The sequence below is a fragment of the Perca fluviatilis genome, chromosome 9, assembly GCF_010015445.1.
Source record: "Perca fluviatilis chromosome 9, GENO_Pfluv_1.0, whole genome shotgun sequence".
NCBI lineage: Eukaryota > Metazoa > Chordata > Actinopteri > Perciformes > Percidae > Perca > Perca fluviatilis.
Genome location: NC_053120.1, coordinates 34,372,002 through 34,391,808, shown reverse-complemented (window position 1 = coordinate 34,391,808; position 19,807 = coordinate 34,372,002). Strand labels below are relative to the sequence as shown.

Below are 19,807 nucleotides of genomic sequence, written 5' to 3'. Positions count from 1 at the left end.
TTTAAATAAAAACCTTCCACACAGTCAGGAGGCCTTTACTGAATCAACCTTACACACACACACACACACACACACGCACACACACACACACACACACTAGGGCGTAATTTCCACTGGGAACAGAGGGGGACACTTTTTTAAATCCTATTTGTGTCCCCTAGACTTTCAAATTAATTGGATATTATTTGATTTATAAGTCTCGGTGATTGGCCCCTATTTTAAGCAATAAAGAAAGTAAGACATCTTTTTCTTATACATGGTTTATTACTATTCTTTCTGGCATAATTAATCATTAGGATCAACTTCATTATTTTCTGGATTTTGTATCACCATAGTCCCTATAAATGTACGTAGAAATGCAGGCAAAGGACCCCCCAGATTCCTTGTTTTGTGCCCCCCCACCACACACACACACACACACACACTTCTCAAACCAAAGTTACACCCTTGCACACACACAACACACACAAATTCTCATACGCTCCCCCCCACGGGTGCGATTGTCATGAAAACGAGGCGCAGTAGGTGTGTGTTGCAACATGTCCCCAAGTAAGGACCTTGCAGATGGAGGTTCACACATACACATTGGCCCTTTGGTGTGTGTGTGTGTGTGTGTGTGTGTGTGTGTGTTGTGTGTTTGTGTGTGTGTGTGTGTGTGTGTGTGTGTGTGTTGTTGTGTGTGTTTTTTGTGTGTGTGTGTGTGTTTTGGTTGTGTGTGTGTGTGTGTGTGTGTGTGTGTGTGTGTGTGTGACAACTTATAGTATCAAGAAGAACCAGAACTGGCAGCAACAAGTCTGTTAGCAATTGCTGACAGAAACCAGTTTGGTTACTGAGCTGAAACCAGACAATGAATTCCACCAAAAACCATGGCAGAAAAAAAAAATTATTTTGGGTGGAGAGGTGTGTTTGTGTTGGTGTTAAAAAGGGAAAAAAAAAAAAAAAAAAAGGGGGTTTTTTTGTTTTTGGTTTTGTGGTTTTTTTTTTTTTTTTTTTTTTTTATAGAAAGAGAAGAAAATATTTTTATTATAAAAAAAAAATATTTTATTTTTTTTTTTTTTGTTTCTTGTGCCTTAACTTCATATTTAATATAATACATATTTTATTTTGTTATATATACTATGTATGTAGATTGTACATTTTATTCTACACTTGTATATACATGTACATTCTTTTCATTCCACAGGAGTAAGTATTAGTGCTGCTGCTGACCATGTGCCTCCCTTTATGACCACAGTGTACCCATGTTCTACTGGCTACTTCCAGCATGATAACATACCACCTCATAAAGCTCAAATCATCTCAAACTGGATTCTTGAACATGTCAATGAGTTCACTGTACTCACTCGGCCTTCGCAGTTGATCTCACTCCAATAGAGCACCTTTGGGATGTGGTGAAACTCGGATCATGGATGTGCAGCCGAACAATCTGCAGTAACTGTGTGATGCCATCATAACAATATGGACTAAAATCTCTGAGGAAAGTTTACAGCTCTTTGTTCAATCTGTGCTACAAAGAATCCAGGCAGTTCTGAAGGCAAAAGGGGGTCCAACCCAGTACTAGCAAGGGGTACCTATTAAAGTGGCCAGGGAGTGTATATAGATATAGATATTATTAGTTTAAGCTTGCTTTTCTAGCCTTTAGCATGCTTACATTATAATCTTTGTTTATACAACTCAGAGGTAAAAAGAGTACAATATTCTACTTAAGTAAAAGTACTATTATTTTGATGAAATTTTACTTAAAGTGCTCATATTATGCTTTTGGGCTTTTTCCATTTCCTTTTGTGTTAAATATCTTTTTTGTGCACGTTTTAGGTTTACAAAGTGAAAAAGCCCAAAGTCCACCCCAAAGTGACTTACCATCTTCCAGAGAAAACACTGTTCACAAACTGCTCCAAACTGCTCTATTGTAGTCCAGCCTTTACTTCAGAGACAAACGTGCGTCACTTTGTAACACACGTTATAATGCTCGCCAAGCTGCTAGCGTGGCACGCCCTCATACTCTGCAACTGACAAGCTAGCAGTACTTACTTTGCATGTGCGATTCCCAACAAAGATGGAATAGAAGTGAGATGCCCCACTTTTTAACTAAAACAAAAAAACAAAACAAAAAAAAAAAAAAAAAAAAAAAAAAAAAAAAAAAAAAAAAAAAAAAAAAAAAAAAAAAAAATCACTCTGTAGCAAAAAAAAAAAAAAAAAAAAAAAAGAAAAAAAAAAAGAGCAACAACGAAGAAAAAAAAAAAAAAAAAATTTTTTTTTAAAAAAAAAAAAAAAAATACTTTTCCCCCCAAAAAAAAAAAAAAAGAAAAATGAGCATAATATGAGCACTTTAAAGTGTAACTACCATTTTTTGTTCAACCTTTTCCATGTTTTTGTGTCTAAGTGACTGATGGGAACCCAAATGCCCTCCCAACCCTCCTCCCTAACCTCCTCTAGGAGAAAGAAATGAGCAGATGAAATTGAAAACTGTAGGAGAGGTCCAAATCCAACTGAACCAACTTCCAAACTGAGAAAATTGCTGTTTCAGTAGAAGTGCTAGGAGGCGTTCAGGGAATGGATTCCAGCAGGTGTTTCCTGCTGTTCACAGTGGTGCTGCTATCCCAGTAGATGGCATCCTCTTCCCAGAAATAAAATTCCCACTTTTCCTCAGACAGTGCTGGCCCCTGTGGCTCTGGGAATCCATTCAGAATCAGATAAGGTGTTTCCCAACAGCTGATAAAGTTCCCTGCTTCACTGAATTTCACCAGAAAAATGTTTTTACTACATTCAACGAATATTTCCTCAATTACTGTTCTGATAAAGAGTCAGCAGCCTCCCGATAGTAAAATAACCATCAAAGGATACCATCATAACACGTGATTAACCAAAGGAAGATCAGGTTGAGCCGTAAAAAGCCAACTACCACAGAGTTAGTTTCAAATGCAAATTTTGAAGTGCCTAAATCTTCCGTGGCCTTTTGACTCCACTGACAAAAACACTCTCAGGAGAAACAGTGTTAATCTCTGACGCTCTGGTATCAGTTTCTTCCACACACTTATGGTTTTATGAGTGTGTTATGTTGGAGTTAGAGAAGAATATGCTGTTAAACACTCTGGAGGGGAGTTCCTCTGAGATAAGATGTTGCACAAGAGCTTGCGAGCAATGTTTACAGCAGCTTGCTGACTGAAAATATTAGCCTTGGATAGTGAGGTGGGAGGGAGAATTAGTCAATGAATATATATTCTTGCATCAGAATAGTTAAGAATGCCACATATTGGCGTTTTATGCCTCAGGGGTATAGATTTGAGGAGGAGGGGCTTTGGTGTGGCCCTCACTGGATGTGTGTGTGGAGCGTTCAGTGTGCGATAAGGGGAAACAAATCAAGTGAAATCAAGTGGAACACAGTGAGGGAGCGGGCCCGGGCCCTTTCAACGTCCAATGACGTCATGTCATAGAGGAGGGGGGAGGTCAGCTGTAGGAATGATCGCCTGCACAGTTAAAGCAACAGACACAGACCGAGATACAGCAGATGCGAGATTCCGTTCATCTCCGTTGCATTGAACTGGAGACAGAAATGTCATAGACAGACATCTCAAAATGTGGACAAATACACCTGAACTATCTACATGGATGGATCCAATTAAAGGTACATTGAAATGTTCTAGATCTCTAGGCCAGTGGTTACCAAACTGTTTCACTTGAAGGACCCCTAAACTGACAGTTAGACCACGGACCCCCATTTGATTTTGTCCCAGGGTCTCCCCTTCTGATAGGATTTTTACTTTTAGATGTTTTTTTTGAATAGGACAGTTGTAGACAGGAAAGTGGATTGAGAGAGGGGACCACATGCAGCAAAGGGCCACAGGTCGGATTCAAACCCTGGGCCGCTGCGGTAAGGACTAAGCCTCGGTACATGGGGCGCATACCCTACCAGGTGAGCTACCAGGCCATCCCTACTTTTAGATGTTTTATGGCAGAAAGTGTGTGAAACCCATGACCAAAATAGTCATACATTGTGTCATTGTGTTACTTATGGATGGAATTATAGTGAAAATAAAGGATTCCCCTTTTTGCTGGGCACCCCCTTGAACCCCCTCAAAGACCCCCTTTGGTATCCACTGGTCTAGTGCATCCTTTTATACACATGCCCTCCAAATTCAGCCTGACATTTTTGGTATCTTCAGAAACTTTGGGATCTCCACTAGAATTTAAAGTGCCCATATTATGAAAAAAATCTCTTTTTTTTCTGGGATTTGGGGTGTGTCTCTGATGCTTCCACACGCATACAAACTTTGAAAAAAAAACCCCATCACCCCTGTTTTGAGTGAGATACGGTTTCTGAATGTAACCTGCCTTCAGTCTCCGGGTGAGCTGTTCAAAATCTGCACGGCTTTCTACGCCACTAGCCGAAACGAGGGGCCTAGGGGGCTAACCGTTAGCATGCTAGCTCGTTCTCAATGGCAAAACACCGCTACAACACACAGAAATTCACACATATCTACAAAATAAATTGTATAGAACTACTTACATGTCCCTGTTTTGCAGTTATTCCACGCAAAGTTGGAAGTGCACCCTCGTTTAGAAGAAGTCTCCCGGATAATCCTGCCTTGTACAGGCCGAAGTTGGAGAAACAGCTAGCTAGCTCATGTAATCCTTACCTAGCTAGTGCGCATGTGTGACTGACAACAAAGATGTTACAGGAGTTGAGAGGTCTCACTCTGTAGATAAAACAGAGACCTGACACAGGGTGAAAAGAGGAGCTGCAGCAATGTGCAGTACAACAAAAATATGGTGTTTTTTTGAAAATGAAACCATGTAAACCTATTCTGGTACAATCTCAAATTACAATTATGAACCTGAAAATGAGCATAATATGGCCACTTTAAAATAAAGCTTGGGCAGACAACAGGAGATCAGACCAGAGTGCACCATATTTTCTAGGAGCCGTCACACACACTTGATTCATACACACACTGCTGCATATCTGAGAGAACACAGAAACCAACATGTAAACCATCTGAGCCCCTCAGATTGGAGATTCCCACGCTCTGGCCTCCTGTACAGCTGAAAAAAGTGAAATGAGAATGTTTGATTTTTCACTTGAGTAAATGTACTAATGATAGAGGCGGGGGTTCCTCTTTTCTCAGGCGGGCACAGGGCCATCCTGAAGATGACACCGAGATGTGTGACCTTTCGCACCCAAAAATAGAGACAGGGCCTCTGACGGCTGCACCAGTGCAAGTGTGAAATGGGGAGGCGGTGGAGAGTTTCATGAGCAACTATCATCTTTGTGCCTGTAAGTCAACACAAGTGAACTACTTGGTGTACCTGCATGGTGCACCAATTTACTGTTAAAGGATAATTTAAGTTTATTATAATTTGGTTCTATATTTTCCTAATACATAGACGTGATTCCCGTTACCTGAACTTACCTGAAGTAAACATGAACGAATACAAACAGAGAATGAACGCCATCGAACTTTGTTTTATTATCTAGTTTGGCAGTCAGTCATAACAGAAAAAGAACGTCAATAAACTACTTTAAAGTAGAGAAATTACGTGGTATCAGATTGGTGCAAAGACTTGCATAGTCGCTGATACCGATACCAGCATTTTAGGCAGTTGTAGGAGTCATTTCCGATACTGGTATCAGTATCGGAACAAATCCAGTCATTTATATAAGTTTTGGATGTTTGCAATGAACAGTTTTTTTTTTTTTAAGACACGCTCATAACATATGTCTCTGGGCTTTATCGAAATTCTCCGACATCATGGACAAAGCAAGCTTACGCGATTTGAGAAAGGCTACGCTAACGCTACCTACACATGATCGAATGAAAACCGTGGGGTAGTGGCCAGGTTAGCTCAGTTGGTAGAGCAGGCGCACATATGTCATTCCCCGTCTCTCTCTCCTTTCATGTCTTCATCTGTCCTGTGGAAATAAAGGCCTAAAAATGCCCCAAAAATAATCTTTAAAAAAAGAAATTTATAATAAAAACCGTGGGGTACTGTAGGGCGCAGAGCAGAGACAGGCAAAGTGGTACACGTCATCATTGCTTCTGGAATCGGTGGCGCTTTGAAAGGGCAATGGCAATGAGGTCAAAATTATTTATTTTTTTTGGCATTTTAGGCCTTTATGTGAAAGGACAGCTTAGTCATGAAAGGGGAGAGAGAGAGAGAGAGGGGTGACATGCAGCAAAGGGCAACAGGTCGGAACTGAACCCGCGGCCGCTGCGGCGAGGACTGAGCCTCTGTACATGAAGTACATGCACTACCAGGTGAGCTACACAGGTGAGCTACACAGGTGAGCTACACAGGTGAGCTACACAGGTGCCCCGCAATGGACAGTTTGGATAATAATTTACTTCTTCTTTGTTTTCTCACTTTTTTTGCCATGATGTCACTATTGTTATTACCAAAAGGAATAATGGCCCAAACTGTGTTTCTTCCTGTCCTGAGTGGCAACATTTGAAATGGAAGTAAAGTCTTTCCCCTCGATCCCCCCTCGTCATGCTCTAGTAAATAGTAATTTTCATACAAATAATTTTCATACAAATAATTTCCATATTGCGGCTCTCTATCACCGACTCCTTATGTAACACAATAGTGATTCAACCCACAGCCCTTATCGACGTTATCTTTGTCATCTTAACACCTGCTTTCTAGGAGGGTGAAAAAATTGCTGAGCAGACAGGCAGTGTACCACCATGAAACTCAATCCTCCTCACACGCAATGACAATGATAGCTTTTACCCTGCCCTTCGTCCCTACGAGTAGCCCGAAAAACACTTGTCCCTCGAGCAGACTTTTCACCCCATTCCTGCTGCTCCCAGCGGGTCTTTTCAGTTTATTCGAGACAGGGTTTCTCTTTCGTTTCACCTCGCTATCCCCTCCCACTTATTGTGGTTCGCCTGTGTTCCCCCGATGCAGCCTCAATCTATATCGAGCCTCTGTAATTATGTCAATGTAATGTTTGTATTTAGAGGCAGCTGCCACAGCGCTCTGGCAGCCACTCTGTCCCAGCTGGGAAGCATCGGTCTGATGCTTCCAAGGCAGGGCGCTCAGAGCTCTGGCCGGGATCAAACCAGCTTCTCAGGATGGCTCACCTGGCGCTAGACCTCTAAAGTTTAGAGGTAGGAAGGAAATGGTTTGGGTCTTCAGGATTAAAAGAGTAATATTCCACATGTCTTGGGCATCATTAGTATGTATTTATTTAATTTAAATCTTGATATACATACACCAAACATTTACCCTTACATGTTGGTATATTTGGAATTTAGAATAAAATTCCCTAAACTTCTGAACAAGGCTGGTAAAGCTGAAAAATTCAATCAAATTTTTGTTGATCTGGACACAACCGTTAAATATATGGGACCTGAAAAACGGTTGTAAGTGGGATTGTATCAGGGCAGTGGTACCCAACCCTTTGGCTTGTTACTCACAGTGAAGCAGCCCCCTGTTACAGATTGCATATGTCTATGAGCAGTGCAACCAGTATTATTTTCCCTTTTGAAATTGTTTCATTTTAATGTAGTCTTTAGAAGTAAACATATCCAGTAATACAGAAGAAAAGAAAAAAAGATGTGAGAAATGTAAAAAATTCAAAATAGATTGTTTTGAGTCTTCTTTTGACTATGTGGTTAACCATGATCTTGGTCTGTGTGTGTGTGTGTGTGTGTGTGTGTGTGTGTGTCTGTGTATGCGTGCATGCATGTGTGTGTGTGTGTGTGTGTGTGTGTGTGTGTATTCACATCAAACCATGTTTTATAAACTGTTTGGCAATCACACACAGGACTCAGAAATCATCTTCATTTAGTTTAATATGTACATTAAAATAAACTATTTACAATATATAAAAAAAAGATTCAATTTACAAGGCAGTACATTCCTTCAAGACGCATACAAACAAATCTTTTTTGCCAAAGACTGTGTAGCCCTTTGTCAATCAGGTGGTGTTGAGATGGCGTGGACTTCTGTGAGACTTCCGACTGTAAGAACCTGACTTTAAACGCTAGACAACAGACTCACAGACATGACATCCTATTCAAGCCTTCAGGGAGGACAGAATAAATGGCAGTTTTAGAACAAAACATTGTCTCAAAGCTTATATCACGTGCTGTTTACACTTACAATATAACACGCAGAATAAAACTTTGATTGTCTTTTAGCCAGTGGAGAATATGGCACTCGTAAGATGTGTAATAACATGTTATTAAAGGCACTAATGGTGAAATACAAAAAAAAAATAGTTTTGCTCTTCAAAGGATTGTCACGCTTCCAAGTGCTTCAGTGGCATGTGCCTGACATGTTGAGTGGAATGTTCCTTTAATTTGTTGTCTATATAAACAGAATTCCATACAAAAAGTAGTACCAGCTACATAGTTAACAAAAAAAATAACAAAAAAAGTTTTAGTCCGAACAGAATGATCTGTTTCTGTCTATCTGGCTGCATTTCCTGTTAGTCTTGTGGTTTTGTTTGTCTCAAAAATAACATTTAAATAAATCTTTTCACAAAATATAACTCAAGGGCGTGTCATTGTGATGCCCCTATTGCCCTGATGAAAAATCACTATAATATTCCTATAATAGGTCTTACAGTGTAGTCAATAGTGGCCTCATCATACTGTATGGCAGTTTATTCTGTCATGTCATCACTATAGTTGCTACTCCTATAGGATTTTGCGTCTATATATTTGCACAGCATCCTTCTATGTCTGATCATAACAGTTCTTTTTATGGCTTGATGCGGTGCATAGAAGTCCTTGTCTGCGCCATGTTTTTTTTTTGTTGGTCTTTTCCTCACATGTGCCTCTTCATGTGCAGGGCGAGATGGTCGGACCGGGAGAAGGCCCGTTCACACAGGTGACACTGGAACGGCCGGTGACCGGTGTGCTTCCGGAAGTGACGCGTGAGCTCATCGGAACGAGCGAACTTCCAGCCGCAACCCTCCCAGCTGCAGTGGTATGGTTTCTCTCCTATAAACACAACAACAACAACAACAAAACAGCCGTGAGTGACGTCATAATTTGAAGGCAACGTAATGGCGGGTTGGATAAATAGCATACAATACATAATACAATGGCTTTTATTGTACTTTTTGATGAATAAAATGTATTTAAAAAAACAAAACAATTTTTTTTTCAAACACAATAAATAAAGATTGCTGATTAGAAAAAAGAAAAAAAAAGTTGTGTAATTAGCCTAAAGCGTCATTCCATTCAACATGCGGATCCTACTGTACCTGTGTGCGTCCTGAGATGCGCCTTCAGGTGGGAGCTCTTGGTGTAGGTCTTCCCACAGCCGGCGAAAGTGCACGTGTGCGTCGCAGTCCGTTTCCTCGGCCAGGACCGGCGACCCCTCTTCGGCTTGGTGTCCATCATTTCCAGCGGGGAGGACGGCGGGGTGAGCATGACCCGCTGTCCCGCCGCCGGCTGCTGCATGCCCATGGCTGCGTCCTCGCCGAACATCCCGGGGAACTGGTGGTGATGGTGCGCCACGGGGAACGGGAGCTGCATGCCCGTGTGCGGGTGAGGGAATCCCGCGGAGGCGCAGCGGTGGTGGGGGTGAAAGCTCTGTGGGAATGTCATCTGGGTCTGGTGGCACTCGGAGCTCATCAGGTCGTCCGGGCTGAGAGGCGGCGTCATACTGCCCACCGCTGCCTGCGGGGAGTTGGCCAGCCGCGGCTGCTCCTCGTACGACATCATGCACGAAACGCTCCCCTCGTGCTTGACTTTGGTGCAGCTCTGAGGCACCAGACCCACGACAGGTCCGTACGTGTCCATTGAGGCGGGCTCCACTTTAATGTTCGGATGCTCGGGGAATAAATCCTGAGTGGTCTGGAAAGGCGCGGAGCTGATGAGGAATCTCCCCTGGATGCTGGGGCTTTCCCCGGGGAGGAAGCTGGTGTCCACGTCGGAGCGAAGGAGCTCCGCCATCAGGCTGTTGTAGACGGGCGGAGGGCTGTTCATGTCTGGGACAGATGTGTAATTGGACGGCTGCTGGGGCATCCCGGTGTGCTGCTGCTGCTGCTGCTGCTGGTGATACACGGACACCCCGGACTCCTGGAGACGGTAGGACTCTGCCCCGGTCCCTGCGGCTGGCGCACTGTCGGACACGCTGGTGTTAGAGAGAATAAACTCAAGATCCAAGAACTTATCCAGGTCCTCTTCGTCTTTTCTGCCGAGGCAGCTGCTGTCCATGTTGAGCGCAACGCCGCTCATATAGCCCTTCCACCTCTGGAGCGAGGATGAGAGAGAGCAGAATTAGTTAAGTGAACAACTTATGGGTTTTTCACAGTACTTTCACATAACTCATTAAAATAATTCACTGCTATAAAATAGCTCGAAAACAGCACAAGTGCACTGTGAGAGGGGTGAATAGCCGACTACTAAGGCAATATAAAAACCGCACTTAAATACATATTGCAGTGCCCAGATCTTATCAAAATTCAAAAGTTTTAAAAACGTTTTTTAGGACTAGCAAACACCTTGTATGTGTTCTAATATGACAGGCTGACACAAGCAAACACATGCATCAAGTTATGTGCTTAAATCAAAACGCCGAACTGTAACCGTTTTCAAAACAAGTGGAAATATATAAACAGCGCAACTTACATCTTCCCAACATTTCTCCTTTTGGTTGGCAAATGTAGAGATTGATGGTAAAATGGTCCCACTCAAGGCCATTTCCATGCGTTATTTAAAAAAAAAAAAAAATTGAAAAAAACTTCCTTAAATACACTTTTTCTGTTTTCAAGGAAATAACCAGAGTCCGCGGAGTCTCCAGAAAACAATCTAGAGAGCGCGTTGCTTCTTCTGCGGTCCGATGAGCTGCTGCTCTTCACTCATGTGCAGCTGTGTGTCTGGAAGGAGCAGCTTTTCTTATAAATGTTGTTTGCAGCACAAATCAGACCAATGCGAGGCTGGGGGAAGGAAGCGCGTCCAGGATGGGGGCGCTGCGTACCGGACAGCCCCCTAAATTTAGCCTCGGTATAAAAGTCCGAGTTTTGCCTGCGAGTCAGAGACAGAGAGGTGGTGAGAGAGTCAGAGGACTGATGCGGAATGCTCTCTCTGCTCCTCTGCGGGCAGCTACTTAACCTTACAGTGAAGAACACGCCCTCCGCCAAACCTGGCCAACAACTGGCAGGGCAGAGAGAGAGAGAGAGAGAGAGAGAGAGAGAGAGAGAGAGAGAGAGAGAGGGAGAGAGAGAGAGAGACCCCTGACAAGCACCACTTAAAGACTTCTAAGCAATTAACACGTTGTTGAAAAAAACAGCAACGAAACCGATACTAAAAGGGCACACAGGCTTCCCTCAAAGAGGAATGGGGGATGCTACAGGTGCCCTGCGTATTACGCATTTGGATATGGTGCGCTTTTACGCACACAGGCATTCTTTATTTTAAAACATTTAGCTTCATCTCTATTTGTTTACTATGCCGCTGGGCACATGGCATCTAAAGATCTCGTTGTTAAATCCCAAAAAAATGAGGATCCTTAAATGTGAATACATGTTGGAATTTTGTTTCTATCAGAACATGAGCAGGGGAGAGAGAGCCTATGCGTGCCTCCGATCATAGTTGACTCGGATCAGACAGTTTCCTCCCCCAAAACTCCTAAAACTCGTCCGTTCCTCCCCGGCTGTCATGCCCGGTATTTTTTGCTGCAGGCTTCAGCCACTAGGCGCCAGCTACACCACGGCTTTTCTCCCTCTACTACACAATGCTCCGTAAAGCATCATTGAGTTGATAAGTATGCAGCTCCCAGTAGAGGACTTGGTTTCATCTCCCCAACCATTCTTCATTCAATAATATATAATCTTCAAGCATAGCAGTATGGAACTTGTGAACAGAAAAGTTGCTGGTTCCAATCTGAAAATGAATGGCAGACACTCTCCTTTCTCAACAGCTGTTGTTACTGTGCCCATGACCAATGAAGGGACTGTGGCCAAAAATATTAACCCTATCAGAGTGTTGCTTAAACAGCTGGCAAAACTGCCTTCTTGTGATTTTGTACACAAAAAGTAAGTCAGAGATTGTGTTTTACCAGTGTTGGAAGAGGTGTTCATATCCTTTACTTAATTAAAAGTAGCAACATAATATATATATATATATATAATTACATATATGACTGTACACTAAAAGTATTACATTAGTAAAAGCATTATCAGCAAAATTATAAGTGTATAAAGTATAAAAATCAGATTTTGCAGAATAGACCTGTAAGTGTTCACTATTTTATTATTATAACTGATGCATTAAGGTTAGGCAGCATTATATACTGATTTTCTCTGCCATGACTCAATTAACACACAAGCCAGGACTGATAAACCATGCTATAATACTGTAACTGGGCAATATTGTAAATACATTTTACGATTTATGCTTACTGATATTTATTTATTATTTGTGTATCTTTAGAGTTTCTTGTACTTTTTTCCTCTTGTCCCTTGCTGCTGCAACAGTGTGAATTTCCCCGTTGTGGGATTAATAAGGGATTTTGAATCTTTGAATTTGACAGCTGGGGGCCTCAGGGATAAAAATGAGCAGTGGGCCCTTAAGGTAATTTAGTGACACATACAGTTATTTAGCAATGGGCTATGTGTACATTTTGCAGCTCAGGACCAACCTTGCCGTTATCATTTTATGTGATAATGTTCTTTAGTGATTCTTTAGAATCCCAAACAAGTTAGTATCTAATCAAATTGCCGCTAACCATCTGACAAACCAGCCAGTCCTCACACAGAAAACAACTGTATGGGTTGATTATGTAAGCAGCTCCTAACCACCGACAATTACATTTCTTGTTAGGTGGCGACCTCTTATGGCCGTAGTAATTATCGTGAGACCAAACGTGGAATTGGGTGATTGAGCAGCAAATTCTGCGTAGAGCTTGATTTACAATTACACACACGTAGAGCTTATTTACACTTTCACACATACCGGCTCCGCTATTCTCTTTAAGAGGTCCGCTAGAATGAGGCAGACACACCACGGCACGTATGAATCCTCACAACGGAGTAGGCCACTTGAGTAGGCCACTTACGTCCCGGCAGGGGGGTGTATAGCTGCAGACACGGAGGGGTGTATCGCGTTCAGACACGCACCCTTCCTTAGCTCTGCTTCTCTTCTCTTCTGTCTGAATCATCTACCAACCCTTTGTAGGCTCGCCCAGATCAGCTCTTAATTACACTGCTATAGTTTAAAACTGCCGGGGACTTCCTATGACACACTAAGCTACTCTCTCCTCTCTCTTTCCATCTGTGTGCATTCATGTCCCATTAATGCTTGTTACTAACTGAGTTCGGCCTTGCAGATTTCCTTGGATTGTGGTGGCACCTAAATCGTGTTTGCAGCTGCTGCCGTGGTCCTGCTCGGCGCCCTGGTACACCCTGCAATGCTACTACTATTATTTCTAGTCATAGTTTTATTATCCTTATTGTTACTATAATTGCCACTGTCCATCAAACCAACTGCTATAATTATTATGAATCATATTTCTGTATATCTGTATATCTGCATCAGTGTCTCTGTGTCCCAACCGGCAGTGGCAAATGGCGCTCACCAAGAGCCTGGTTCTGCCTTAGGTTTCTGCCTGTTAAATAAAGGAAGTTCTTCCTGCCATTGTCGCACCAAATGCTTACTCTCGGGGGAATTGTTGGGTCTTTAAATAAATTATAGAGTGTGGTAATGTAAAGTGTCCTGAGATGCCAGCGAGAACTTCTGCTTTGCTTTGCCACTATAAATAAAATTGAATTTAATTACGTAGGCTACGGCGTAGGCTTTCGCGTAGAGACTACGGCTACTACTATATATCAGCCTTAAGGAGGCAGATTAGGGCGGAGGATGGAGAAAACAAACACAGGACTTTCACTCAGGAGAATAGGTTAAAATCAATTGTCATTTTTAAATTAACCAAGTTTTACCTATGAGTTTTATGTGACACAATGACATTGGTTACGTCCTTTTGTATGTGTTGTTTTGGTAAACTTTGAAAATGGACCTATAATGTTTAGGTATGATAATGTGTTGGGCAAACAATGAGTCCCTGAAGGTTTGCCACCAAACCCCACCTTGCCCAGTTGGTGATCAAGCCCTGTCTGAGTTTGCGAAGGAAGGGACACTACTAATGCAAATTAGATCTATGTACGTATCGAATATACCCAATTATCATAGGGGGTGTTATTGACTCAACAATTATCATTCCAGTTTTCATACCATGGAAATAAAACTGCATGTAATAAAGCTTTTATCTCAGCTGACCTGGACATCTCTCACTGTCTTCACTTTATCTGTGTCACTTCCTTTAAAACAAAATTTAAATCTGCCATCCTGTTCAGTCCGTTCAGTTTTATTTTTGTCATTGCTACATCATAACAACGAAATATTGTTAAAGCAAAACAAATAGCAGGCATATAATTTTAAGCTGTTCACCCGTTTGCCTTATCTATATATGTCCCCATGAAAATAATTTACCCATGACTTTGTACCTAATTTAATTTAACTCCCCATAAATACCTAGAATGACTTTGGTACCCAAGTTAACTTCCCATAAATACCTTTAGAAAAACCCCATAAAGTGCTATGTCCATTAAAGTGCATGGTGCAATCGATAAATCGTTGTAGTATTTTTGCAGCAATGCAATGTCCAGGTCACAGGTATTGATGATGTATGGGAAGAGACATTATGTCACAAAGGGATGTCCGATGGGGAATGGGGGGTGGTATGTCCATTAAGCAACCTGACTGCATGAGGGTAAAGACTGTTGGCCAGCCTGCTGGTTTTTGGCCCTGATGGACCTATATCTTCTCCCTGAAGGCAGCAGTTGAAAGAGGTGATGGGCTGGATGTAAATGGTCCGGGAGGATGTTCTTCACTCTTTTCATACAGCGAGGTGTACACAGTTGGAATGTCTGGGAGGGACGACCCCAATGATCTTTCCTGCGGCTCTCACCACTCTGTGTAGGGCCTCCCTTCTCTGTGCTTGTGCAGGCAGCAAACCATACCAGTAACCCGTAGGTCAACATACTCTCCACTGCACAGTGGTAGAAGTTGACCATGAGTCTCTGGGGCAGTTTTGCCCACCTTAGCTTCCTAAGGAAGAAGAGGCACTGTTGGGCCTTCGCTGTGGCAGAGGTGATGGTTTTCCCCCACAACAAATCCTCCGTCACAGTCACACCTAAGAACTTAAAACTAGAGACCCTCTCCACTACCTCATTCCCAATGAGGAGTGGAGAGTGGTCTAACTGTCCAGACCTGCGGAAGTCCACTATGACTTCTTTAGTTTTCTTTGTGTTGAGGGTCAGGTTGTTTCTGCTGCACCATACTGCCAGCAGTTGGACCTCTCGCCTGTATGCAGTCCCATTATTCCCGGTGATGAGGCCGAGCACTGTTGTGTCGTCGGCAAATTTTATTACATAATTGGATGGGGAGGAAGAACTGCAGTTGTGTGTATAGAGTGTGTATACAAGTGGGCTAAGCACACAACCCTGAGGGGCCCCAGTTGGTCATGGTGGAGGACGTGTGTTGTAGCAGTCAAAGTTCTAGCAAAGTGTGTAACACAATAGCTATGGCATCCTCTGTCGATCTGTTCTTCCTGTATGCAAACTGGTATTGATCTAGTGAGGGCAGCATGCCACTTTTTATGTGTGATGACCATCCTGCTGACATACAACTGTTTCTTCAGTGTGTGAACAGATTCTCTGAATCCTTTGATGACTCATGAAGAAAAAACAGATAGATGTCAAACATTTCTAATAGCAATCTGCACTCGTTCACCTGTGTTATTATAGCCAGTTGGCAGCAGACATAAAGAAAGAACACGGGTGTGTCGTATAACGTCCTAGACTTTTTAATGTGTTGCCCTCTGCTGAACACCGATTTGAAATGTTAATTAAAGGCTGACTGTACTTTCATAGTCACCCTGACGCTTGGCAGCCTTAGATGATTTGGTGGCATTCCTTTGTAGTTAGTCAGAGTGCGTGTGCAGCATTTTACGAAGCACGTGAAGATGTGCAGCCTGTACTGTTCCAACCAATCAACGCTGATACAGCTATTAGCATGGATGGAGTGCAAGTCACTGAACACACCTTTATTGATTTGAAAGTGCAAATTCACCCAAATACATCTCAGTTTTATACAGGGACTGTCTTTTCAGTAGAACGTCATCTCTATTAAAACTATTAACAGTATGGTCTGCGATTTTATTCTGAGAGCCACAAACAAAATTCCATTTACCTCCACCTTTCAAATAAAAACACATGGATTTCTCACCTAAAACAGGTGAAAAATTCACATACGGGCACTAAAACTTATAGGACCGCCACTGGGGATGGAGGAAGAAACTTCAGAGATAGACATCTCCAAATCTGAACAATTTAAACCAAAACTATAGAGCTCAACAGTGACCGCCCACTTTTTTAATAGCTTTGTGATTTTCCATATTCAATATCTCCACTGACGTTTCAGAAAATGTTTATATAAAGAGTGTTAAGCCTGGGACCAAGCCAACCAGCTACAAAATGAATCGTGACCATAAAACATTTGATTCGGCGCAAAAGAACATTTTGAAAACTTATGTAGAAAATTGGGATTTCTACTTCTGGAACCACACTGTTGAGCGAAAATGTGTTTTACTTTTTCTCTTGTTTTGGATTAATGGTTTCTTTAAGGGGGAAAAAAATAACAAGTTTGACACTTGTATGCAATGTATACAGTGGATCGTATATGAGGTTTTAAATGCCATTGTTACAATTTAACATTGTGGCTCATAACGAGGTAGCAGCATGCAGTTCAATGGTGAATCACTGCCACCAGCTGTTATCACATCAGCGGAAGGAGGAGGCTGTGAAAACAGCTGTAATGAGAAAAAAATGAGTATGGGGACCCAACCTCATTATGAGTCAATTACTTAGTTATGTAGGTTTCCAGGATATACATGAATGTGTGATAGTGTATTAGCAAAGTGTGTGCATCGTTGTAAATACTTCTGATGTGTGGTCATCAGTACGGACGGTTGTCTGACTGGATGTGCTGACTGTTAAACTCCTGTGTGGTTTTTCGTTTCCAAATTCAGGTGGTGTTTGGTATGGAGCACCAAAATTATTTTACCGTGTACATTCTCACTCCCAGCACGTCAAAAAGTGATGCTTGGTCAGGTGCCTTTGGGATTTGTTACTGACGCAAAACGTCTTCTAGCATCTAGCCCTTTGGCGTCATATTTAGACACGCTTGGTCAGGATTCTCAACATCACTTTTTGACGCTCTGGGTCGGGACTTAAGTTTAACTGACATGCGGCACAAGATTCAGTGATAGCTTCCTCCTGTCTTACTGTAACAAGCAGCTGTACAGTCAAACATTTTCAGTAACAACTATCAGTGGGCTGATGTCTCTGTCGTTATCTGCTCTTATCAGTCTGGAGAAACTGTCATATGTTCTCAGAATTCTTCAACACTTCTGGAAATCAACGTTCTGTCATTCGCAGAGTCATAACTGTGTGCACATGGATGTATTAAACAATGGATTATGATAATATCTTGGTACGGCGCCTGGTGGCTTTTGAATGTATATTTTTATCTAATGGACCCCCTGGATTACTGCTGTTTCTTTGATGTGTGTAAAAGATTGTCTAATGTAATAAATAAAAGGGAAATGACGAGGCTACCCCTGTCTCTGCTTCCAGTCTCTGTCAGTGACTCAGTCTAAGTAGCTATACAACAACATCATGCAGTTAAGTGTGAGCACTCTGGCACCTTATTTACATTCAAAGTACATATCTTAATGAATGCTAGCCTCAGTGGAGTTATTCTACCCATCAGTCTGGCCCAAACCTACATTCTCTCTCTGACTTTCCTCTGACCACCCAGCTGCTTAAGTCCAACCTACAGTGAACACAGAAAGTAGCCCCAAAGATGAGCTTTTGTACTGTAGCTAACTACAAAGGGATCTGTTTCTGTGGAAACTTTGCAGGCTAACCAAACTAGCTGTGTTTACTTTCAGCTGTACTCAGATACTCATGTTTGACATGATTTATGTAAAACTAAGTCAGAGTCAGAGAGCTTTAGGAGGCTTGCACCGCTTGCTCCAACATACTAAATTTAGTTGGCTCGAGTTCATGTTTCCCAAATCTCTACATCAGAGGTGGTGATTGCAGAGTTTGCAAGACCCATAGTCAAAATGAACACAATCAGAGTCTGTGTCAGTGCGGGTCCCGGGCTTTGTTAATGAGGCATTAAATGTTTTAGTCCTGATGGAGCGCAGCCTCCTGCCAGAGAAGAGTGGTTCAAATAATTTGTGTCCAGGGTAGCAGCGATTGGCCACAATCTTTCCTGCAATGAGAATAAGATTTTAAAAAAAGTACCAGATTTTCATTTAAGGGGTACGGACCCCCTGTATTTTGCATTCTCACCCAGACCTGTGTCTGTACTTGATGCACAGAGATGACACTGATATCATTCCTCTCATATGAGTGGTCCTCCACAGCGCTGCGGAGGAGGGTCTGGCTCGCCTACAAAACATTCCGGGATGGGAGAAAAACTCTTGGGCGGTGCTAAGTGGCGGACGAAGCAATGGTGCAGCAAAATAGCCTCGGGAAGGAACTTGTTTTTGTGGAACATGTGTACATTCAAAAGTTGTTTTTAGTCGTGCAGCAGAAAACTCAGATTGGACAGATAGTCTAGCTAGCTGTCTGGATTTACCCTGCAGAGATCTGAGGAGCAGTTAACCATAGTCCTCATAAATCCACCGGAGTTTAAAATGCCAACACAAAGAAAAAGGAAGGTGAGGGACAACCGGCCGGTGGCACCTGAACAATCCCGGAAATGAAACATCGTCAATATAGACTAGAGTGGTCCTGATCTTGATGTCATATTTTCAAATCCTATCTTCAAGATTTATTTCTGTAATCATCAATGCAGATAAATAACAATCTGAATATTTCTTTCTTTCCCTTCCAGCAGAGAACATTCCGGTCAGTATTTTACTATTTTCAAGAACAGAATAATTCCACTTGTTCCTATCATGCAGAAGTCACTGCCACAGCCAGCGCTCTGCTCCACTTTGATAATGATAGCATACTTCTACATGCTCCAACAGTTGTTCACCAGATGAAAAGCAGCAGCTCTCCAGCTCTGGCACTCTGCTCTCAGCGTGTTTGTCTTCTTCCAGTATTTCCTCCACCCCACTCATCTCATGTCTCCAATGAATAATCCACTTTCATCTCTGTCTTGTCTTCCCTGTCTTCTCGTTCTCCAAACACACTGATTCATGGCTCAGTAATCACCCATGTGTGCTGGGAGTCACCTGTGTCCGTGCTGATGGTGCTGAAGCTATAACTGAATGCACATTTGACTCATACCCTCCCCACATAGGAAGACACTGTTTACTTTGTCATTCCCAATTAATTTTTCACACTGCGTTAAGGCGATCTGATCCTTTAATTGAGACATGAACAACAAACAGTGGGCCTGCGCTGTTTGTTTTTTGTGCTCTCTCAGCCAGCATCAAAAGCTACACTCGCACATGCAGAAAGTATTAGATTTTACATGGAAATGTATTCGTGCATTTGTGTTTGAGAGGTTGAGCCTGTGTGTTTTGGCCTGTTGTCACACCATGATGGTGTACATTTCCATGTGGAAGTGAATCCTGGCTGGCTGGGTGTTTCTCTGTGCGAGCCTCAGAGGTTCTCACATGTGCTCATCTGGCTCTGGTCATTGTTTAGACTGAGATTTACATCATGCCACAACAAGGCTGATGGGCCTGGCTGCAAACACATTACATTTAGAGGAGTCCAAACCTTACTCTCTGTACACAAATATTGCCAGACTGACTCTTT

General features: G+C 42.4%; 1 protein-coding gene across 1 annotated transcript; it reads right to left on the bottom strand.

Moving 5' to 3' along the window:
* Window positions 1-7,781: 7,781 nt before the first annotated feature.
* On the bottom strand, window positions 7,782-11,062 carry LOC120565861 (Krueppel-like factor 2). Its single transcript, XM_039811929.1, has 3 exons — window positions 10,593-11,062; window positions 9,221-10,214; window positions 7,782-8,954 (listed from the first exon to the last, which is right to left on the bottom strand). Exons 1-3 carry the CDS (start codon window positions 10,668-10,670, stop codon window positions 8,779-8,781), a joined length of 1,248 nt encoding a protein of 415 aa, XP_039667863.1. The 5' UTR covers window positions 10,671-11,062; the 3' UTR covers window positions 7,782-8,778.
* Between the last annotated feature and the right edge of the window lie 8,745 nt (window positions 11,063-19,807).